General features: G+C 33.8%; 1 protein-coding gene across 4 annotated transcripts in view; it reads right to left on the bottom strand.

Moving 5' to 3' along the window:
• The window catches only part of STXBP5 (syntaxin binding protein 5), a 168151-nt gene that overhangs the window by 135517 nt on the left and 7352 nt on the right, over positions 1-25282 (bottom strand). For all 4 annotated transcript variants that reach the window (XM_072827159.1, XM_072827167.1, XM_072827186.1 and 1 more), the window contains exons 3-4: positions 7635-7716; positions 4325-4425 (exon numbers count right to left, since the gene is read on the bottom strand). In XM_072827159.1, the coding sequence (XP_072683260.1) occupies positions 4325-4425; positions 7635-7716 (183 nt within the window). The remainder of the gene's footprint in view (positions 1-4324; positions 4426-7634; positions 7717-25282) is intronic.

Raw genomic sequence — 25282 nt, 5'->3', positions numbered from 1 at the left:
GTACTCAACACTACTGAACTGTACACTTGTGATAGAAAATTTTAAGTTCTGTGCATTTTAGTGCAATTTTAAAGTCAAAACTAGAAAAAAATCCACATTCTGAAAAAAAATACAATTTAAATCACTAGTTTTTTTTTTTACGACATACAATTTCTATTTATAAATTTATACTATACTAGGAAAATTTGCTTATAAAAATAAGACATTATAAAACTTAAGTTTACATTACTTAACAATTGTTCAAAATATAATGAGATAGATATTTATAAATTTTTCATTTTTCCTATCTTTCCTAGTTTCAGAAGTAAAAATGCAAATAGCATAAAAATGGAAATGGAGTAATTTAACTAATTTATTAGCTCAAATCCACTGTGAAATAAGGAGAAAACTAGGTTACTGGTTATTGTATTTTGTCAACAATAAGCACTGTGATAGTCATTACAAATATTCACAAGATTTCTAGCTTTTTTTGCTTCTTGGTTATATGAGTGAAATTAGAGATGGCCACATGACTTGTTCCCATAGCCCATGAAATGAGTGTAAAAAATATGTATCATATCCAGACAGAAACTTTAAGGGCCAACACATGCTTCAACATATTCTCTTTTTCCCTACTACAGTGACTGGCAATACTGTAAAGACTGGCTGTTTCCTTAGCCAGGTTCTGGAACAATGATAATGAAAAGGAAAAGAGTTCCAGCAAACCCACAAAGGACATATAATGTAAGCAAAAATAAACTGTTGCTGTATTTAGTCATTAAGATTATAGCATAACCCAAACTATCCTGACTGAGACAGATATAAAAGCTGAATGTAAAGCAGTTATTTAAAGAATAGATTCCTACAAATGAGGGAGATAGAATAGGACAGGTTAGGATTTTGTCCCTTCTCCTGCCTAGGGAAAGCTGCCGTAACAGAAGGTTTCCATCAGGGTACACATTACAGTTCTGAATGACACAGAGTTCAGGCTGCGGGGCAGAATACGTCTTGCCACCATGAGCAAACCTACACCTGGAGGAAGCCTCTGCTCTGCAGCCAGATGCTAAGGAAAATGAGGCTCCTCCCAAATGCTACTTCTCTCCTTCCTGCCACTTGAAGAAATCTGAACTTTAGTCTTTTTTTTTTTTTTTTTTTTTTAAGATTTCATTTATTTATTCATGAGAGACACAGAAAAAGAGAGGCAGAGACATAGGCAGAGGGAGATAGGCTCCTTGCAGGGAGCCCGATGTGGGACTCGATCCCGGGACTCCAGGATCTTGCCCTGAGCCGAAGGCAGACGCTTAACCGCTGAGTCACCCAGGGATCCCTGAACTTTAGTCTTGACAGAATATAAGTAGGTTCATCCATAAGACGCCAAGCCCATTCCTTAGCATTTTAGATGCAATAGCTGCCATACAACTTTGTAGCTACCTTAAAGGATTTCATCCTAAGAGATATTCAAGGGACAAGTATCATGCTACAGTTCCTTCTTTACTGTTAACCTTAATGAAGGCCACAGGGAAGCTGAACCTCAAACAGGGACTAGCTAGTTTCTGTTGGTCAGCTGGGTAAACTCTATTACAAAACTCAAAACTATGAATTCTATCAGCTTATTGCATTTGTAACTTTTAGAAGCATTGCATACAACTGTGCAGAATGGGCCCTGCATAATAGCACCCAACCAAGGAGGGGAATGGTGGACTCTAAGGCTGCATTTATCAGGAAGAAAGGCTCTGTTCTCACAGGGCACACAAAAGAGCCTTCTGTTTATCAGATTATGCCTACAGGCACTTTTTAGACTAACTCACCATTCCTTACCCACTTTTACCAGATTTTCTTAGAGACCATCCTTAGAAGTACTATCAAGGAGATTTACCTCATACCTGACAATCATGGGACCCTGACAATTTTGGGACTCCTTGAGCTCTGATCCTTTCACCATGAAACATAGTAACATAGTAACATATAGTATATGTTTGTGAATTTGGACCACATGCTACTAATGAGAAATACGGACAGGTCACTGGCACATGAGATATCAGAAGTATTCTTCTGCTGGAATTCTACATTCTGACAGAATCCTTCCAGTGGGTGGTAGAAAGTAAGAGAAATTCTACAGCATTACATGAAACAAATGATATAATTTTGATGTGCTAGAGTCCAGAGTTTTCTAACTTTGTACTGATATTTTAGACCAGATAAATTCTTTGTTAAGGGGAGCTGACTGCCTTGTCATTGTAACATTTTTGGCAGCATCCCCAGGCCTTTATCTACTAGAAGCCAGTAGCACTGTTCATTCCTCTCTCCTCTAACTGTGACAAAAAATGTCTCTAGACATTGTCAAATGCCCTCTGGAGGGTAAAATCACACCAGGGCAACAACTCTGCTAGACCTATACTTTTATCTCCAGCAGGTGGTGTGAGACTCACAAGATGTGTTCTGGGACTGACAGGCCCATCACTATCTCCATCTGCTTGGTGGCATCTGAAACTGATATAGGGCTCCCCCTGATCCAGGTGGCAAGTAGACTAAGGAACTCTGCCAAACAGATTGAGGCTGGTCCTATTTCTAGCAGGTAGAAAAGAATTGAACCTTAACTTTTTGCTTGCCTTTTTCCCCCTATGTCAACCCTTTCTCCTTCTATTAACTCCTTCACTGCTGTCCTTCTCCTAAAAGAAGGAGAACCATGATTCCAACTTATTAAGAAGACCTATCTTCCAGGCAAGATTTAGCCCAATAGAAAACTTTGCTATTAACCCCTTGCCAATTCTGGTCTCTGTCTACCATTCAATGTCAACATGTCTTGGTATTGGCTAAAGAAGTCTGAACTGCTATATTCTCATCAGCAATTTTAGCTTGTCTACTTTGAAGGGCTGCTGTGGGGAAAAAGCCAGACTTAAAAACTGACCCATTTATATAACCTCAACAGATCAACATTTATCAAAGCAGGAATGGTCTGATCCTTGGATATGCTTTGGGCAGTCTGATGTCTGACTTCCACAGAAGACAGGGCCTAAAGACACTAACCCCATTGCATTTAGATACTACAGAGACCCAGGTTTCTTAACTTTGGCACATATACGTATATACTCACATCTGCTCATGCTTATGAACACATATATGCAAACATATCTAAATTTTTATATATACATAAAAAATAGATCTCATAAGCAATGGGGGGAACCTGTATTTTTTACTCATATTTCATGACAAAGTTCCATGTATATAAAGACTAAACAACTTTAAAAAAAATCCAACTTTAAGAGTCATAAAAAATATGGGAGAATGTTTAATAAAATTAGGGTGAAAAGGTCTTTCCAATATACAATGGAATATTATTACTCAAACATGAAAAAGAATAAAATCTCGTCACTTGCAACAACATGGATGGATCTAGAGTATACAATGCTAAGTGAAATATAAGTCAGGGAATGACAAATGCCATATGATTTCACTTTTATGTGAAATTTAAGAAACAAATGAAAAAAAGACAAAAGACCAGATTCTTAACTATAGAGAACTCCTGGTTACCAAAGGGGAGTGGATGGGGAAATGTTAAAACAGTTAAAGAGGATTAAGAGTAAACTTATCATGATGAGCACTGAGTTATGCACAGAATTGTTGAATCACTATATTGTATACCTAAAACTAATGTAACGTTGAATGTTAATTATACTGGAATTAAAAAAAAAGAAAAGAAAAAAGGTCTTTCCAATCAAAGTACAAAACTCACAAGTCATAAGAGATTGCTGTGACCAACTGTTCCACAAATTTATCTTAGAGATATACTTTTATAAATGGTTGAAGACATATATGTATCATACTATCACAACAGAGCAAAATGTACAGCAGACCAAAAAATATATAAATGTCCACTGATGAAGACTGACTAAATTATGGTACTTTCATATGAAGACTGACTAAATTATGGTACTTTCATGTAACAGAACATCACACAGTTATGAAAATAACTACGGAAGACTGGCATGTGCCAGTATGAAACAATCTGTCAGATATATTGTTGAGTAAACACAAATTATAGGAAGAATATGTAATATCTTTCCCTTTATGCAAAAAAAAAAAAAAAAAAAGAGCACTATCTAAAAAGATTTTTGCCTATATGCACAAAGTACTTCTAGAAGGACATGGAAGAGATTTCTGTGGTTGTCTCTAGAGAGGAAAATGAGTCTGGAAAGAAAGGAAACTTGCTTTCTATTGTATATCCTTTGAAGTTCTTGAATTATTTCTTAGATTGTGCATAAAGTCTATCACAAAAAAATTCAAAGAACATATTTCAAAATAGAATAGCAAATATCTTACATTGAGGATAACAGAGAATTCTTACCTTTCTCTGCAAAATTTAAGTGAATGTAGTATGGCAGGTCTCTTTTGACGTAAATTCCATAAATGTAAGGTGTCATCAGCCAAGGCACTCACAAGAGCTCCCTTAAAAATAAAGTGTAATATTTTTTATAAAGAACACATTTTACAAACATTAAAGTTACTAAAGAGCTGTCAAAAAAAAGTCTTCCCAAGTTTCAAAACTTTCAGTAAATAGATTTAATTTTCAGAAACATTTGTCTCACCCAAATTCTTAGTAGTAGATGTAACACACTGTTATATGTATTTGTACAAAATGTTTTAACTTCTTCAACAATTTAAAGTATAATTTAGTATCTTATAAACTATAAGTACAGTAGGATCTAGATGGATATTACGGTTGATAGCTATAATCATAAGTAATATTAGAGTTACTTGACCACTACTACATATCATCTTGACTAGAAGAAAAATATAATATGAAGTAACATTCCCATTTTAAGAAAAATTCTTTAGAATGTACTATGCCTAGATCATAACTCTACTACTAGAATGATACAGAAAATAAAGATAGCACTCAGCAACTATAAGTTCAATAACCAAAAGATCGAACAACCAACTAATTTAGAAAGTTAAAATATCTGATAGTATTAAATAATATTAAGTATGGAGAAGAAAATCTCTGGCCCCATATGAGAATCACAGAGGAAGCTAAGTCTCACCCTCGACCTCACAAATCAGAACTTTCAGAGCAAGAACTTATACAGGTTTATCTTTAAAAATCTCCAGAAGTGATTCTGATATGTGAACAGAATTAAGAATCTCTACACTAAGGTTGATTTATTAAGACATGTGCTTGTTTTTCCTCCAAAGAGTCAGATACTTTTCATCTATATTGACAGATAAAAATGCAACATGAAAAATTTATGTTAATTTCAAAACAGGATTCCACTCATCAGGTTATTACGAGAAATCTTAAAATCTCCTTCCTTTAAACTAAGAGTTTCTCATTTATCAAAGAGGATTAAAATAGCTCTGCAAATTTACATTAAATGATCTCCCCAAGTCCTTTCCACCTTTGAAATTCTATGAAGACCACTCTATGGTGTAATTCCTACTGCTACAATATGGTTATAGGAGAGCAGAAATAAAGTCCATATGCTTTCACTTAGAAAGCATCCTCTTATCTATATCACTTTGAAGCAGAGAAACTCAAAGATTCTTAGTATCAGAGATTTGTACTCTTCATTCTTATTTTCACCATAGAGATATAGAGCCGAAATGGCAATAACAGCTGACCACCTCCCTTAGTGGTCCCTTTACCTACATACGATCTACTAAATATAAAAGCAAATAGCTACTCTCAATTGTCAGATTTCTGTAGCAATCCTCAATTATTCATATTTTGTTAAGCATTTTTTAAAACAGTAACATCATTTTTAAGTACTCAAAATGTAACACCTGACCATGTAAAATAAAAAGTCATATTCAAGAACTCTAAGATGAATCCTATCCAAAAGAATCCTGCATGAATAACAACATAAATTACTTAAGATTTCTAAAATTTAGGTGTTTAATCAGTTTGCAGTATGTTATTTACATTGGTTCATGTACTACTTTAAGAAATAGTCTTAACACATGTATAAAAATGGATAAGAGGTTAGTGGTCTCCAGGGATTAGGAACTGAGAGCAGGAGGGGGCCCAGTTGTAAAAGGGGAGCCTTAGGAAATTCCTTTATGATGATGAAACTGATCTGTATCTTGTTCATGGTGATCATTACACAAATCTATTATGCATCATAAAACTGCACAAAACTACACACCCATACTGACACAGGAGTACATGGTGGTGAAATTTAGATAAGGTCTGTAGTCTAGCTAATAGTAGAATATGGATTCACTTTCCTGGTTTGATATTATACTACTGTTACACACAATGTTACTATCAGGGGAAGCTAGGGGAAGTACATACAGACCCCTTCTGTTTTGAAACTAAGTGCCAGAATTATTTCATACCAAAATATTTTTAAAAATATGAAAAATAATCTTGACTCCTCACAAATGGGTTCAACAACTTTCTATATTGTGATTTCCTTCAAATTTTAACATTTTACAATGCATATTATACAGTTCTAAACAGAATACTAAACAGTGTTTAAAAAAACACTTCTGACTAAAAAACCCCTACATAATTGCATATTGATTTTCTGATAAAAACATTTTACAAAAGGTCAAAGGTATCAAGTGTTTGTTTGTTTTTTTCCTCTCACACACATTTAAGAATTTATTCCATGGAACCTAAGGACCTGAGGGCAAAAAGAATGGCCACAGACTATCATCACAATAAAGATAGCAGAGCCTTTTCTGCAGTAATTTATTCTAACGACCAGCTTTTTCTGTTTGTCACTCTGTACAGTAAACATCTATTCTTAGAGCTGCTCATTTTTTAACTTTTAATTTTTTTAGAAATTCCAATTAGTTAACATAAAGCGTTATATTAATTTTAGGTGTACAATATAGTGATTCAACAATTCCATACATCATCACCCCGTGCTCATTACAAGTGCCCTCTTTAATCCCCATCACCTATTCCACCCACCCGCCCCATCTCCCTCTGGTAACCATCAGACTGTTCTGTATAGTTAAGACTCTGTTTCTTGGTTCACCTCTTTTTTTCCCCCCTTTGGTTTCTTAATACCACAAGAGTGAAACTGTAAGGTATTTATCTTTCTCGGACTTATTTCGCTTAATTAGCATTATACTCTCTAGCTGCAAGTCACTGCAATTGCTCATACTTTCTAAAAACCTGCAAGCATGTTATCTACTCTGACAAAAAAAATATTAGTTTCCTGAGCTTCTTCCTAACTTTACTCTATCAAAAAAAAAAAAAAAAAAGGCATCATCAATTACTTCAAGTGACACAACAATTTTGAACAATAACCAGTTTTCTTTTCTAATGGATTTTGTTTCCTGGTTGTATTGCAAACAAGTCATTAGAGAAGTATATTTTGTTATTTATAATAAACTCAATCTTTAAAAAAATTTAATATAGATTTTAGTGTTACATAACTTTCAGTATCCAAGAAATAAAATTTAAATGCAGCACCCTGTACCAAAAGATTTACTTATACCATTCTATTTGCAACACTGTTTTGAGAAGCATCTTGCATTATTTAAGCCATGATGATGGCTTAAAGTGAATTGCTATTAGCTGTGACCTATAAGAAATATGCTTTTGTTCAAATATGTAAGTATGAATGCATGCAAGAAATCTGAAAGGCCAGATGTGGCCCTATTTCAAATATAAGTAGGACAGATTAAAGCAATTCACTGACCTCATTGATCAGGAACTGAAGCTGGATGACTGCAGCTCCACTGTCATGTTGGCAGTAACATTCTACTCCTGGACGACCAAAGCTGTCATTAATTTCATTAAGGAGTCTACAGTATTTGTGGGCTTTTTATAGCAATTCTTAAGTTATATAACAGACTAATAAATATTCTAATGACCTGATATTCACTACCTGCTATTTACTGAGACTAAGATTCAGAGCTACATTTATTAAGCATCAATCTGATCAGCTAGCTTCTGCTGATAATCAGAAGTCTCAGAGATGACCGGTCTAAAAGAAATAACTATTCCTTCTAGAAAATAAAAGAACTATCAAAAATAGGAATATACAGAATGTAAAATATATTTAATACACTTTACTCTGCACCGCTTTTTTCTGTCACTTAAAATAAAAAGAGTTAAAAGTAGTTGATCTGCAGAGCATCCAATTTTTCCCAAAGCAGCAAACAAATCTGAAAAGCAGAGACATGTCATTTTGGAAAAATGCTTTTGGAACCAGTCTTTTTATGGCATTTTTCATTCCTATAGTATTATTTTTAATAGTGTAAGTTAATATAATGAACCATATTACTACGTTTATTATTGTAGCATGATGATGTTATATTACCAGTGAATCAATCTTTTATGACAGACTTGAATTCAAAATATGCAAATTTGTGTTAATTTGCATATGATAACAGTAAACACAATATTCTCTGTTAAGCATATATTAAACATGTTATATGTATATACTATCTCATTTAATTCCCATAATCTATGAAGAATACATAATTTCCCCCTCCTCATAAACAGATAAGGAAACTGAAGCACAGAGAAATCAGTAACTTGTTAAGTTACACAACTAAAAAGAAGCAGAGATGAGATCTGAATAAGCATTCTGGCTCCAAAGTCTATACTCTTAATAAGGTATGCTAAATAAAGAAAACAAACAAAAATCCAAACACTTTACAACTTATTACGTGCCAAGCATCGTTACATGCTTTTATCTTCATAAACTTGAAATGAGAAATTAGCTATTTTAACATGCCACTATACTAATCTACTTTTTACTGGTTCACAATAAATATTAATTAAAAATAAAAGGCTAAATCTAAAACTAAAATGTGATGGGATTTAATGAAATTACAGCTCTCTTTATGTAAGTTCATATTTAGGTGTATAGACTACTTCTATATTCTTTTAATGTCCAAAGGCTTTTCTTAAGTAAAAATAAGCATACTACAGGTTAAATTCCTACTTTCTGTGCACTTTTTCCTTCTGATTTCTGAAAGTTTTTCTAGGTGATATTTATTTTCCACAAATTTTTTCATTTTACTGCCAGCAATGAACTTCTATTATTTCATAAATAAACGTGTATGTTTCGCCTATAGTACCCTACTCTTTAAGCATCTCAAACTTTTATCATCATCACCATCATCAGTATTAGTACTAGTTTTACTACATCAATTGCCCAAATGCACCTACAGGAAGCTACATTTCAAATTGTTACCATTGGCACTTGGTAGTGCCAAATCACATGTGGTTGGCCAAGATACCTACATCTATATTCATCCATTTCTTTTGAAAGGATGCCCTTTTAGCTAATAAATGGAGTCTAATTCTAATCTTTCCAGCGAAATTATTCTTCTGGGACCAATTATCATATTCTATAATCCTCATTTTACATAGAGTAAAACTTCTCATCTAACCAGATCAGTAAAATTAAGTTAGTAAAAAAAAAAGTGATGAAGAATCATAAAAACTCTACTTACCTTATGTGTTATTGTTTTCAAAAACCATACATAATTTTGCTAATGTTGTCATATTATCCAAAGACTTTTTGACGTATGGATCTATTAACTAGATTCAATTGTTTTTCTTACAGCACAGCCATTGTAAGTTAGGGTGGCTCAGGCAGTTGAGAATTTATCTGACTCTTGGTTTTTGGCTCAGGTCCTGATCTCATGAGTCATAGATTCCAGGCCCACAGTAGTGACACTCAGTGGGGAGTTGGCTTGAGGATTCCCTCCTTCTGCCCCTCCCCCCATGTGCATGCTCACATGGCGCTCGCATGCTCTAAAAAACAATCTTTAAAAATAAACAAACAAATAAATAAAAAAAATATACTCATAACTGTAAGATTTGTAGTTAAATTTTTTAAACAGATCCTTAAAGATACATTCTAAATGCAGCATTCACATACAATCCTACTTCTTTTCTGATCATTTACTGTTATCCACACAGCATCAGAAAAATTTTAAGTGACTGACTTCATGAAGTCTTCTCAAAGTATTCATCCTGCATTTTTATATATATTTTTTAAAACCCTCTATTTTGCATTCACATTTCAGCAGTTTATATATTCTGAAAGTGAACTAATTACTAGATTGTAATAACAAATATGACAGGCACCAATACATGTGGAAATACACAAAACTGATTATTGGTTAAGTAAAATATAAGCAAATAGATCTACTAATTTGGGCCTACTGGTCTGAAAACTTCATTGCGCTGTGGGTACCAATCAATATTTTACTCATAGAGACTGGAAAGTTTAAGTCAGGAAGTCTGGAAGTCAAGAAAGGTTTATTATTATCTACACATGGAACTATTCCAGACAAAATGATACTTTTTTACGACAATATTAATATAGTCACTTTACTTATAGCTAAGATGATAAATTTACTTTCTTAATAAAGAATTACCTACTATTTACTAAGCTTCAGTCTACATGTCTTATATACACAATTGTACTTAATCCTCACAGTAACTCTGAAAGGTGGTTGTTATCTATATTTTACAAATGATAATTCTGGGGACACCTGGGTGGCTCAGTGGTTGAGCGTCTACCTTCAGTCCATGGCATGATCCTAGAGTCTCGGGATCGAGTTCCACATCGGGCTCCCTGCATGGAGCCTGCTTTTCTCTCTGCCTATGTCTCCTGCCTCTCTGTCTCATGAATAAATAAGTAAAATCTTTTTAAAAAAAATGGTAATTCGGAGGCTCAGGGAAGTGATTCTTCTCAAGGTTACTACTGATTTCTCTCCATTTTCCTTTGGATAAGGTAGTACTATGCTGTAGCCAGCCCTGAAGGATCCTTAATATTACAAAAGCTCTATGGATTGGGGAGAACAAAATCATAAATCATTACTTTGTGGTAACAAAAAGTTTAAAATTAAATTTTAAGCAACGGAAGGCACTTACACATAATCAAAAGATAGTACTTGAAAGAATACAAATTCTAGAGCAAGTAGTTCTCAATCCTGGCAGTATATCAGAATTCCAGCTCAACTGCAAATTTACTAAACCCAAATTGCCTGAGAAGCAGCCTGGGTAGGTATCCGTCTTTGTTTTATTGTTGTTGATATGGCACAGGAACATCTGAGGCACAGTGAAAATTAAGACATCTTCTTTCAAGTCTGTTCATATGCCAGCTCCACTAGTACTTGCTGTGACCAGAGGAGAATTATTACACTTCTCCACTTTGTCTATAAAATGCAGATGCTAATCAAGTCTAGCTTGCAGAGATGTGGTGAGAATTAAACCTATTAAGGGTGTACTCCCCAAACGGTACCCATCCATTATCATTATTTAACTAGTATATTCACTACTTTAACAAGAAATAAAGAGACCTTATTTTGGAGATACCATAATGTAAGAAAATAATATTAGATCACAGCATGTCACAGATGTAAATATTCATATTCTTTTCTATTTTTTTCTAATGATTATGGCTTCTTGCATATGTGGTTCTTCCTAATATTGTTATTACTGAGAGTAATACACCATCATAACTCCTGAATAAGAGCTGCAGAAGACAAGGCTAAAACAGGCTGAGAGGAAAGTCTTTGAACACAAATCTTTGAATTTAGACATGATCCTTTAAGTAAGCAACAGGGAGAAAAGAAATATTTAAGGAAAAAATACAATATGATGAAACTAGCATTTACTGATGAATAATCAGGAAGATATATGTGGAAGAGATAAGCAGAAACAAAGATCAAAACCAGTTAAATAAACCTTTTAGAATACTGGACCATCAAATTCAAAATAAATATTCATTCAATTGCTTAAGTGGTGTTTTGTTTTTGTTTTTTTTTTTTTGAAAGGGAGGAAGAAACCAGGAATTAGGAAACCTTTAAGTATATCAACACCATCATAGTAGTTAAGATTTATTAAATAAATAATATGTGTCAAGTATCATACACGTATTAGCTTACAAGAATACCTCCTTCCACAGGCTCTGTTATTTGCAAAAAAGAAAACTGAGATACAACCAAGCTAAATAACTTGACCAAGGCCACTCAGCTAGTTAGAAAAGAAGGTGGAATTTGAACCCAGGCAGTCTAACTCCAGTATACACATACATACATGCATACAAGCATTTAAATATAAATCACCAAGCCTTACTGCACCAAAAAGGAGCCAATTTTCACATGTTGAAAGAGGACTTTATCTCCATTTGACCCTAATCTGTACTTTCTAACTAGTTAAGTTCTTCTCTCCAGTTTATCTTTTAACTCAGGCAGAGAACCCTATGGCAAAGCATTCTGTGATGGACCAACTACCCTTCAAGCAATTGGGACTGCCCCAAAATCAGCAAGACCTCACATAATTGACTCCAAGACAATGATCAACCTGACCTTTACTGCCCACCTGCATGGACCCACTGATCTTTGTCCCACATTTTCCTTATATAAACAGAGAACTACTTTTAGCACATTAAAGACAGTCTTTGAGACGTTAGTTGGCTGTCTTTCAGGTGTTGGCCTCACTGAAATAAATTTCGTTCTTGTTCTACCACCATCAGTAGCTCTGCTTAGATACTGTCAGTAGTACTTTTGGGACTCCCAGAGCCAGGTGCTCTTGCAACTATGGGCCCTGGTTATAATGTAAATGTCACTCCCCTACTTGCTTTAAGTCCTATTAAAACCAGAGAATGAACTTACAGAAGGATATTTATAATATTTTCCATCTGAGCACAAAATAAACTCAGACTAGTCTAAAACTCTAAAACTATGCCAAATGCAACTTTTAGTAGCAAGTAAACATTATAGAACCAACTGGGCATGAGCATAACACCAATCAAAAAATTTTTTTCCAGACTCATTTTTCATTTTAGTTCATGGTGATAAATACCTGTTAATTTTAATGAAGCACTATAACCAAGCAGATAAGCAAAAAGTGGAGTTCTATATTCTAATTATAGTTGAAATTTTGAGATTGCCTCCTTACAAATATTTTTAAGCCACCCTACACTCCAAAAGCCCACAGAATCAGAGACTGTATTAGAATAAAGGATGAAAATCACATGATCATTTTAACGGACACAGGAAAAAAGCCTTTGAAAAAAATCCAACCCCTTCCATGATAAAATACTCAAGGAAAAGGAACTTCTTCAACCTGACAAAGAGCATGTATGAAAAACCTACAGTGCACAACATACTTAAGGCTGAAAGACTGAAATGTGTATCTTCCTGTTAAGCTCAGGCAAAATACAGGATGTCCATTCTCACCATTTCTATTCAACATATGCAGGATGTTCTTGCAGGGGAAACCAGGCAAGAAAAAGAAATACAAAGTGTCCAGACTTAAAAGGAAGAAATAAGGTAAAACCATTCTATTCATAGAAGACATGATCTTGTATAGGAAAATCCTAAGGAACCCACTAAAAAACACTGATTTGAAAAAATAAAGGAGTTTAGCAAGATTGTACAACACAAGATCAATATGCAAAAATCAACTGTACTTCTATACACTGGCAACAAACAATCTGCGAAGTAAAATTAAGAAAACAGCTCCATTTACAATATCACAAGGAACAAAATACTTAGGAACAAATTTATCCAATGAAATGCAAGACTTGTACACTGAAAACTACAAAACATTGTTGAAGCAAGATCTAAGTAGGTGGAAAGACATCCCATATTCATGGAACAGAAAATTTAATAGTGTAAAGATGGTAATATTCATCAAACTTACCTACAAAATTAACACAGTAACTGTCAGAATCCCAGCTGTTTGTAGGAATTGAGAAGCTGAGCCTAAAATGAGCTTAAAAGTAACATGGAGATGCAAGGGACTGAGAAGAGCCAAAACAATCTTTACAAAGAAGAACAAAGTTGGAAGACTCATATTTCCCTAATTCCAAAAGTTTATACACTATTACAATAATCAAGACAATGTGATATTAGCATAATTACTATATAGCTAGATCAACAGAATGAGTTGAGAATCCAGAAATAAACATTTATGATCAACTGACTTTGGATGTCAAGGATGTCAAGACAATTCAATAGAGAAAGAACAGTCTTTTCAACATATGTCTTGGGATAACTGGATAATATCTACATGAAAAATAATTAATTTGGACCCCTATGTCACACTATATTAAAAAAAACTAGCTCAAAATAAAGATCTAAATTCAAGAGCTAACACTATAAAACTCTTAAATTAAATGTACATTTTTGTGACCTCAGATAAGGTTGTGACTTCTTGGATGTAACACCAAAAGCATAAGCCACAAAAGAAAAAATAGATAAATCGGACTTCATTAACATTAAAAAGCATTTTTGTACTTCAAAGGACATCATCAAGAAAGTGAAAGAACAGTCCACAGAACAGGAGAAAATATCTGTAAATCATGTATCTAACAAGGATTTAATATCCAGGATATAAAAAGGACTTTTACAACCAAATTAAAAAAATAATCTGAAAAATAAATAAATAAATAAATAATCTGATTTAAAAATGGAGAAAGGATATGAATAGATATTTCTCAAAAGAAATATACAGATACCCAAAACACACATGAAAAGATGCTCAACATTAGGAAAATGCAAATCAAAGCCACAATGAAATACTTCACCTTCCTCTAGTATGATTATAAAACACAATACAAGAGTTTATAAGGATATGGAGAAATGAAAACCCTCAATTAGTTGGCAGGACTGTAAAGTGGTACAACCATTTTGGAAAGTAATTTGCAATTCCTCTAGGTTAAATGCAGAGTTACCATATGACTCAGCAATTCCACTCCCAGGAATATAAACAAGAGAAATGAAAATATACATACATGTAAAATTTCTACACAAATGTTCACAGTATTATTCCTAATAGCCAAAAAAGAGGAAAATCTCAATTTCCAGCAACTGATAACTGGATAAATAATATACAGTGTCTTTATACAATGAAATATTCAACCATAAAAAAGAAAAGAACCACTATATACATTCTATATTATGGATAAACCTTAAGGACATTATGCTGAATAAAAGAAGACAATCATAAAAGACTATATGATTGCATTTATATATGAAATATCCATAATAAATGAATCCATAGAAATAGAAAGTAAGTGATTATGAAGGACTGGGTAGAGAGTATAAGGCAGAACAACCGTTAAATAAGTATGGGGTTTCTTACTGGGATAAAGAAAATATTCTGAAGTTAAGAAATGCTGATGATTGCATAACTCAGCAGATACAGTGAAAAGCCCTGAACTGTATATTTAAAAGGGTAAATTTTACGGTATTTAAAGTATCTTAATAAAGCTGTAATAAAAAAATTGGCGTCTGTGAATGATAAATGATAATACACATAGGCAAAAACAAAGGACTGAATTTAAGGACAAAAATGGCTGCAATTACTAATGAAACAAGTTAAAACATTATATATTAAATATACTTTTAAAAATCCCTTTTATCTAGGATTTAAAATATCTGCCACAAGCAATGAATGAATTTAACTATTTAGCAACCTAACTGAAATGCAGCATAGTAAGAGAAAAAAAAAATCACACTATAGTTGAACATTTTTGTAATTAAGCTCCTTATTTCCTTTTGTCTTGCACTTAATGTTTAAATATTTTTATTTCATTCAAGATTTAGACACAGGTATCTAACGGATGAGAAACAATAGAGAGGACCGTTTATAAGCTTTTAAAATTCCATGAATCTGTAAGTTCAGTCTATTCATTTTCCCTTTCAATCATTTGTTAGGCTGGTATTACAATCACAGCAATAGTTTCTCTGTTTATTCTGCCTTTTTCTACTATACTGTCAGTAAAGAAAAAAATAGTTAAAGAAGCAGGAAACGGGACCCCAGCCAAGTGGTAAGTTCTGAGTACAGCTCCTAAGCAAGTTTTCATGCATGTATATTGGCAACCTCTACTTTTTTGAAGAATGAGATAATATCAAGACTGCTATATATTTAATAAATTATTAAGATTTTTTAAAGATTATATATCTTCTCAGGGAATCTGTTCATCAATTCCTGTCAATGAAAAAAAAGGCAAGAAAGTACTGGCATTATTCCAACCCCTACAGAAGTGACACATTCAATTTTCCAAACTAGAAATGGAAGACCGGAATACATATAAAATGCAAAGCAACTGGAGAACTTTGATATCCTGTGCAGTTTCTGAAAATACACTTATATTCTACAAAGTTTAAAGATGAGGATACAGATAACTGAACTTTCCATGAACTCATAAGTGACTAATAAATTAGCCTACAGTGTAATACAATTAATTATATAATATTGTGTGAAAGTAATTTTCATTGAACATATATTCTGCTAACAAATCAAGAACAACTTTGATGGGTAAACTATTCCTTCCTGATTTAAATTATCCACCAAAACCCCTGATGATTTCCACTAACTTCTGTTACCATTTCTTTTACTGCATTCTTACACTATTAGCAAACAGAACAATTCACATCTCTACTAAGCCTTCAAGGTACTGCTACTCTCAACTGGCTTAATTTAATACTCTGAATGAAAGCTCAGCAAATGATTTTTATTTTTAATGACTTAAGTCCTGAAGAAACTTAACCATAAAATGATTATTTTCAATAGTAAAGTTAAAATCTAAACACCACCATAATGTGGTCAAAGAATATTGATGAAAGCATTCTAAAAATGAAGAGGGGGAGCTTTAGCATCAGACCAACTCTCCCATTCGATGTAAACATAAACTACAACCACTGAGCAGCTGAGAGACTTCATTTTTTATTCCACATTGTAATGAGAAATAAGTGAGAGTCAACAAATAAAAAGAAGTAGTACATCATACATTTATCCTACTCAAAAAATGGAAATAGGTCAAATGATCTGTGATAAATAAGACAACCTACGTGTGCTGCAGCTTTCTCATCTGCAAATGCTTCACCTGCCTCTTCCACCTAATCAGTACAACAACCACATACCTGCAAGACCAGACTTTATCAACTTCGTACTGAGATTACATGGTCCTTTTTTTATTGCTAGTCCTCATGTCTAGTGATACAATGCTAGGACAAGGAAAGACAGTAATTCAATCCTGTGACTCCAGTGCATTCCCATCTTCATAAATATTTCCTACCAGTTTCACAGCTCTGTCTCCAAAGGCAATGGTCTAGCAGTGTCAGCTTACACACACTTTACTGAACATGTTTCTACCTAACATCTGCCTCACTAAGAATACTGCTACCCTGTCTGTCAAACATTTAACCAGTATTTTTCTCAATTCTGGCTCTACATCATAAGCATCCACAGAGATTTCACATAAAATAATTACATATATTAAGCCCCATGCCAGACTCACTCACTCAGAGTATCTACCGAAGAAATCCAAGTATATGTTTGGACATTGTTTGTATGTTCTTTTTTTTTCCGCTCTATAAAATATTCTAATGTATAGCCATGGTTGAAAAAAAACCTGGAAAACCCGGTGAGTATAATTAAGCATTATCTTCCACAAAATTAAATTTATATATATGAATGACTTATTAATTTCTCAGACTGCCTTTCTTCAAAAGGAATAATCATGAATCCCCTCAATATTTGATCATAGGTATATTTTCCAAATTTCTAATGATCTGCTACTTCTAACTGAACTTCTAATCAACTTGATAGAAACACGACCAAAGGAAGAATTTAGTAAATCTTTACCAAAGTTTACCACGGTGAAGAACATTTCATTTTGTATTTTATGACTATTAATGTATTTGTAGTACAAAGCCTTTGTCAAATACCAATTTTTCACATTTCTATAGTAGAATAACCCTATTCTATAGTTTCACCTGCTTGATGTTTTTTTGAAGATTATGTATTTTTTCACCTATAAAAATACAGACTTTTGGTTTCTGGTCCAGCACATAAGAAATTTAAAATCTGCCATTCCATCCTAGCAACAAGGAAAAAGCTGAACAAACTAAAAGTTGTCAGCTCTTCTTAGATCCATAAGACAAATGAGGTCACAGGGCAAATCACTATCCCCAAAACTGCAAAGACAGGCCAATACCATGAATCACAACTTACCAAAACAAACCAGCAGACACCACCATGGGAATCAGTGCTAGGGTAGGAAAATCTAAAGTGTAATGGATGATTTGCTAGGGGCTTAAAGCAGACAAATCTGAGAGTCAGAACTCCAGGGGGACCCAATCATGAAGGGAGAGAGGGGAATCCTTACACTTTAGTGAGTTTTACCTCCAAGAGCTCCACCAGGTTCCCACAGCAGATATCTGAGAAAAATCCCCTCCTGCTTCCAGTAACGAGTGGGGGGAAGCAACCATTTTTAAATACACTGGAGCATTCTGTTCTTAACAAGATCTTCCTCAGGGGAAACTAATGGGAGCCTAGACAGCTGGGGGCTTATCAGAGCTAAACTGACCTGGCAAAAGGGAAATACCCAACTCCAACCCACTCTAGCTATCCTAATTCACCTGGGGGAGGGGGGCAAGGGGTAACTAAGAATCACTGTGAAGTTCACAGTTCAGAAACATAGGCTCACTAACAGACTAAGACCTAATCACAGTACAATAGAATGCTTCCCTTCCTCTCACACCTTACCACCAAAAACGAATCTAGATACAAACCTTGCAGTGTTCACAAAAATTAACTCAAAATGGATCATAGACCTAAATGTGAAATGCAAAACTATAAAACCCCTAGAAGATAACATAGAAGAAAACTTAGATGACCCTAGGTATAACAATGATTTTTTAGGTACCACACTAAAAGCACAAAAAAATAACTGATAAACTGGACTTCTTTAAAATTAAAATCTTGTGCTCTATAAGGTCAAGAGAATGAGAACACAGGCAATCAACTTGGAGAAAATACTGTAAAAGACACACCTGATAGAAAACTGTAATCCAAAATACACAAAGAACTCTTAAAATTCAACAATAAAAAAATGAACAATCCAATTAAAAAATGGGCCAAAGACATTAATAGACACCTCACCAAAGACATACAGATAGCAAACAAGGATATGAAAAGATGCTCCATATATCACCAGAGAAATGCAAACTAAAACAAGGAAACAGCTACAAACTTATCAAAATAGCCAACACCTAGATATGACATCAGAAGCTGATAAAAATGCAGATCAACAGAACTCAAGTTCATTAGTGGTGAGAATGTAAAATGGTACAGCTACTTTGGATGACAGTTTAGTAGTTTCCTATAAAACTGAAAACACGCTTATCATACATACAATCTAGTAATCACACTTGTTGGTATTTACCCAAAGGAGCTGAAAGATTATATTAACACACAAAAACCTACACAGGGATATTTATAGCTGCTTTATTCATAATTGCCCAAACTTGGAAGGAACCAATTTACCCTTCAGCAGGTGAATGAATAACTAAACTGTAGTAATCCAGATGTAAAAATCCAGATGTAAAGATGGACTTTGGATGATTATGTATCTGTGTAAGTTCATCAATTTTTAAAAATGTCCCACTCTGGTGGGGGATGTTGATAATGGCAGGGTTATGCTGAGAGCAGACAGGAAAATGTGGGTCTGCTGAATCCAAACACTGCTCAAAAAATAGTCTATTTAAAAAATTAATGTATTAATAAATGAAGTTAGCCACATGCTTATAAGGGAAGACATACTTAATTTTACTGCTGACTCACAATTTTAACACTGCTAGTCTGCTCTTTAAGTAAAAATGATAATGTGTACTATTACTGCAAAAAAAAATTTAATGAGATACTAAAAATAACTCTGAAAAATGCATAGATCAACATTTAAAACTTCCTTAATGGAACATAACTGTAACATTTTATAATATATGTCCAGTGGTATTTGAAAAATTATGTCAGTTAACTGCTTTCATGTGAATGAAAGGAATATCAAAACAAAAAAGTAACCACAGCATCTAGACTTATAGTATTCACGGGTTAAAACAGGCCTCTAGTTACCTCTTCCACTATTATTTTGAATAAGAATTTTTTATTATTGGTAAACAAATTAGAGATGTTGAAAATTTTTCATTCTTATTATTCCATTTTGGAGTGAGGATTGTCTCTAAAGGGGTCAAAATGAATTATATTTATTATCACAGGTAATTATTTAGAATAGCTTTTAATATATAAATATGCTTTGAAATGAAACACTTGCTCAGTTTATGAGACATACAGTCATAATAGTGGTCTGAGTTAGAGAAACAAGAAAGAATGTACATTCTGACATATCAGGTAAAAACAATCTTTTATCCCAGAATCCATTCTCAGATGCTTAATGGCTAAGTTCTTTTCTCAAGCATGGCAAAGAGAATTTTAAAAGAAAAATACAACCCATTATGAAAAATACAGTATAGAGACTGAATAGATGAAAAGTCTGCTCCAGCATTTTTTCTACTTTTCAAAAGACAAAAAGAAAAAAATACACAAAAGGAAAGCAATTTAGCAGAAAGTACTGCAATAGCTGATGCCACTAGATTTATAGTCACCTCTGGCAGAGTACTGCTGTGAAAAAGCAGAGGTACTGCTATTACAAGAAAAGATTATGTAGTTTTGAGAAAGGGTAGGATTAATCACTCAATAGACAACCTCACCAAGAAAACTTCAAAAATTCTAGATAGCACTTACTGAAAGGAAAACATAAACAAAATTTAAACTAGGGATATACAAAATCCCTTATTTCAAAAAAAAAACTCATTATTTAAACAGTAGCGACCATGTTATTTCTAAGACTATATATTTTACAAATAACATGTGCTAAGCAAAACTTAATTTTCAAATGAGGAATTATAAAACCAAAAATATTAGCTCTTTTTTAGTTAAAATCTCTTTGTATTTTCCATTGTAAGGGAATCTAAGTTACTCTAGAACATTCATTTATTTATTCATTCATTCATTCATTCATTCATTCACTCATAGTAGGCTCCACTCCCAATGTGGGGCTTGAACTCACAACCCTGAGATCAAGAGTCACATGCTCTACCAACTGAGAAAGCCAGGAGCCCCTCAACATTCATTTTTAAATCATAGCACCTGTAAAAAGCTATAGCTCAGCATGCCATCATTTCATTTATTTGCTTATGTAACAACTTCTAGAAGCTTAACTAACACCAGTTAGAGAAATGGAATAAAGTAGAAATTAGCCTTATTTACAGAATAAATGTTATCTATACTTATTGCTACTTGAAAACGATGTAGTGAACTATAAAAATTTTTCAAAAAGATATAATTTCAGTTTCCATTTAAAGTAGCACACAGTCTTCCCAAGGGACATGCAATATATCTAACTCTAAAGAAGAATTTGCTTCTAGGAACTTTATGAGGTTTTTTTTTTTTTTCTTAAATACATCATTTTTCAGGTTTTCTTCCACAAATGAAAACTGTTATTTTTTTCATCAAAACTGGTAGACAACTACAAAATTGTAGTATTTTAGTAAGATGCTTACATTCACTTTTATCTTTAAAAGTTATCCATCGAAAAAAATTAAAAAATAAAATAAATAAATAAAAGCTATCCATTTAGGAGCACTTGGGTGGCTCAGTCAGTTAGAGGTGTCTGCCTTGGGCACAGATCACCATTTCAGGCATGACCTGGGATCTAGGCAGAGAGGTGCTTCTCCCTCTTCCTCTGCCCCTTCCCTCTGGCTTGTGTGTGCATGCTCTCACTCTCACAAATAAATAAATAAAATCTTTCAAAAAATAAAAAAATAAATCTAATTGTATCTACATCTCTATATTATTAATGAAAATATTTTTAAAAACTAAAGATGCAAACATTTTTAATTAAAATTAGATTAGTAAAGGTCTTAAACAAGCTGAATACTTCATTAATAGAACTGATGGCTGAACTGCTCCCAACAGATGCCTAGTTAAGCATCTTCATTATCATATTAATCCTTAAATAAAAAAAAAAAAAAGCCTCTTCCACAGGACCAAAAAATACTTACAAAAGTAATTTAACCTAGCTTGTAGAAGTACACATCATTAAGAATTACTAATTTTTTCTTAAATCACTTTCTATTTATAACTAAAAGGTTAAATTTAAACTGATTAAGTTTCACAAATTATACCTGCATTAACTATAAAAAAATGCCTGTAGTAGTTGCTTACTGAGCATTCCTCGCCACTACTGATTTAAAAGCAAAGCAGCCTCGTGACTTAAAACAAGGATTACAAAAACATTAGCTTGTGCACCAAATCACCCCACTACCTATTTTTATAAATAAAATGTTATTAAAACACATCTATACTGCTTCCTCCACATATTATCTATGGTTGCTTTTGTGCTACATTGGCAGTAGTTGTCAGAAACAAAAAGCTAGTATATTAACTATCCAGCCATTTACAGAAGTTTGCTGACTCCGGCAGCCGGGGTGGCTCAGCAGTTTAGCGCCACCTTCAGCCCAGGGCGTGATCCTGGAGACCGGGATCAAGTCCCGGGTCAGCTCCCTGCACAGAGCCTGCTTCTCCCTCTGCCTGTGTCTCTGCCTCTCCCTCTCTCTCTCTCTGTGTGTCTCTCATGAATGAATACATAAAATCTTTAAAAAAAAAAAAAAAAAAAAAAGTTTGCTGACTCTTGAAGAATTTAGATCTTTAGTATTTTAAATGTATCTGAATGTACACACATATCTATCTTCTATAGGATATTTAGTAGAGAATCTATTGATCATTGAAGAATCTGTGTTCCTGAGGCACTTGGGTGGTTCAGTGTGTTGAGCGGCTGACTCTTGGTTTCAACTCTGGTGGTGATCTCAAGGTCCTGAGGTCAAGCCCTGTATGGGGCTCTGCACTCAGCAGGAAGTCTGCTTCAGGATTCTCTTTCCCTCTGTCCCTCCCCTTTCCCTCCTCTAGAATAAATAAATCTTTTCTTAAAAGATTCTGTGTTCCTTCTGTTGTGATTTTAGAATTGTATGCCAACTACTTTCCAGTTTCTGGACTTTTTTTTTTTTTAAGATTTCATTAATTTGAGAGAGAGCACAAACAGGGGGAACAGCAGAGAGAGAGAGAAGTAAATTCCCCACTGAGCAGGGAGCCCCATGAAGGGGTCAATCCCAGGACCTTGGGGTCATGACCTGAACCAAAGGCAGATGCTTAACCAACTGAGCCACTCAAGCACCCCTAGTTTCTGGACTCTTGATAAAACAGTTACTGGTTAATTCTGTTTTGCATTGCTTTAAACTCCACTGCATCTTCTCGTATGCAGTAATGTTTCTGACAGTTGTTTTAAGAGAAAATACTACTCAATATTTTAGCTATAATTTCAAAAAGGTCTAATTTTAGCCAGTTAAAATATCTACATATTACTTATAAAGAATGGTAATGTGGAAATTTAGATTTTAAATGCTGAATTAAGAAAAAGATGGCTACATGGGTGGAACTCGGAATGGAATTAAATCATATAATCACAAAGACAAAGGCACTGAGCTTTAAAGATAAGAATTGTTTTAATAGGGAAAATAATATTCTAGTCTGAGGGAATCACGAAATACATGACCCTTTGTTGAACAGTGAGTATTTAAGAAGTAAACCATGTCAACAATTCTTTCCTCTACTTACCCTCCACAGCCAAAGAAAAAAGTTATCCAGTAAACAAAACCAGTATGCAAAAATTTCTTTAAAATGAAACACAAGAGAGTAAGAGATTAAAGCAACTGATATTACTAAATCCAAAAGTAACTACTAGGTATTTAAATTCTTTAAAAATGTTGTTATAACATTAATATATGGAAGTTGGTTATCTTTCTTCTTTATTGTTGCAAATAAAAATTAGAAATAGGTTCAATTAGGTTCAAATTAAAGTCTAAGACAATTATAAACATAACCATCTTTACAGGAAGAAGTCTGAGTAGTTAAATTAGAGGGGTACTGCTTCTTAGACTGATTTGAGTCATATGTGACTAAGAGAAGAGAGAAGCATCAAGCACCTTTTGGTAGTCCTTCATGGACTCCATTTATTTCATACAAATCAAGGCAACAAGCACCTTGTTGGTCAAACAAAAACATTTCATGATCTAAATCCCAAGATACTGAGTATCCCTTCTGACAAATATGCCAAATCATGGCAGAAAACTCTCATTTAAACATTACAAAACAAAACTGACACTCATGATTAACTTTATTCTTGTAAATAATGTGTCACTTCCAATGCATGAAGTTAAAGCCAAACAAAAACAACCAAAGCTTACCTTTTATTTAGTGATGTGCACCCCTATAGTCCAATCATTTACATGTACGTTACTAGCTACCACTGCTCCAAGTTACTAAACAATTACCAAATTTAGCACTCAAATTACATACCAGCAATTCAACAGTCTTTATATTAAGTCCTTTATATAAAAATAAAATCATGTGATTAGGAACTGTGAAAATTAGTAATGGGAAACCTCACTAGAGGAGTTAGGAGGTTTTGGCAGAGGAGTTCTCAGGCCCTAGTACTCGTAGTTAGTTGCAGAGCTAATAGGAAGAAATGGATGGGATCCCGCAGTGGATACCTCTCTATTATTCCAGCCAGAGGAAGAGACACTTTTCTCATTTCCTCACTGCCACTCCCCACCCCAGGCAATAGCTCCACCAATGAGAAGCCACTGCACTGAACTCCTGGTTTATTCCAATGTAGTTCTTAAATGCCTTCCCAACTTACCCCTCTTCTCCTTAAAAAAAGGGTTCCTATCCATTGTTCCCTGCACTTGTCTACAGGTTTTCAGCAGCAGCAGCAGCAGCAACCTGGTTTGCTTCAGGTTGCAATCCTCTTTTATTTCTAATAAACCCATCTGTTATTGGTAAAAAATTGACAGTTTTACTTTTAAGATTAACAAAACTCAGTAGTAATTTTATGTAATTTCATTTTAATTTTATATCCTTACTATTTACACCCAAGATAGGAAAAGTAAACTTTGTTAACAATATTTTTAAAATACCCAAGTTTCCTATGTCATAATGAGACCTTATCTGTTATACAATAAAAATGCAATAACCTAGTATCTTAAGTATTCAATGTGAGTTGTGTTTCAACAATGAAAAAAGAGCATGTTTTTCATATACTTTTTCCGGCTCCCTTTTGTAAACAGAAGTTTACATTTGTACATCTATGGACTTGGATTTTGAATGCAATCAATAGATACAAAGTAAAGGGCTCCCCAAAGGGATGGAGTCTAATACTTTACTCTCTTTAACAAGTACTCAGAACAATTAATTAGAAGACCCCTCTAGACAGAAATGGTTCAGAGCATTCCCAAATTGTCCACAGAAAAAGAAATTCTAAGATCCTAGAACTGGAAGAACTCCAGATATCACACATCCCAATTTCCCCATTTTACAGGGAAGGAGACTGAAGCCCAGACATTTTAGCCAGTTTAACCAAAATTAGTCTGAAGACTAGAACACCAATCTAAAGTCAATCTTCGAAATCCT

Source organism: Canis lupus, chromosome 1 (assembly GCF_048164855.1).
Source record: "Canis lupus baileyi chromosome 1, mCanLup2.hap1, whole genome shotgun sequence".
Lineage (NCBI taxonomy): Eukaryota > Metazoa > Chordata > Mammalia > Carnivora > Canidae > Canis > Canis lupus.
The sequence above is the reverse complement of the archived record's forward strand: the minus strand, read 5'-3'. Positions and strand labels throughout refer to the sequence as shown.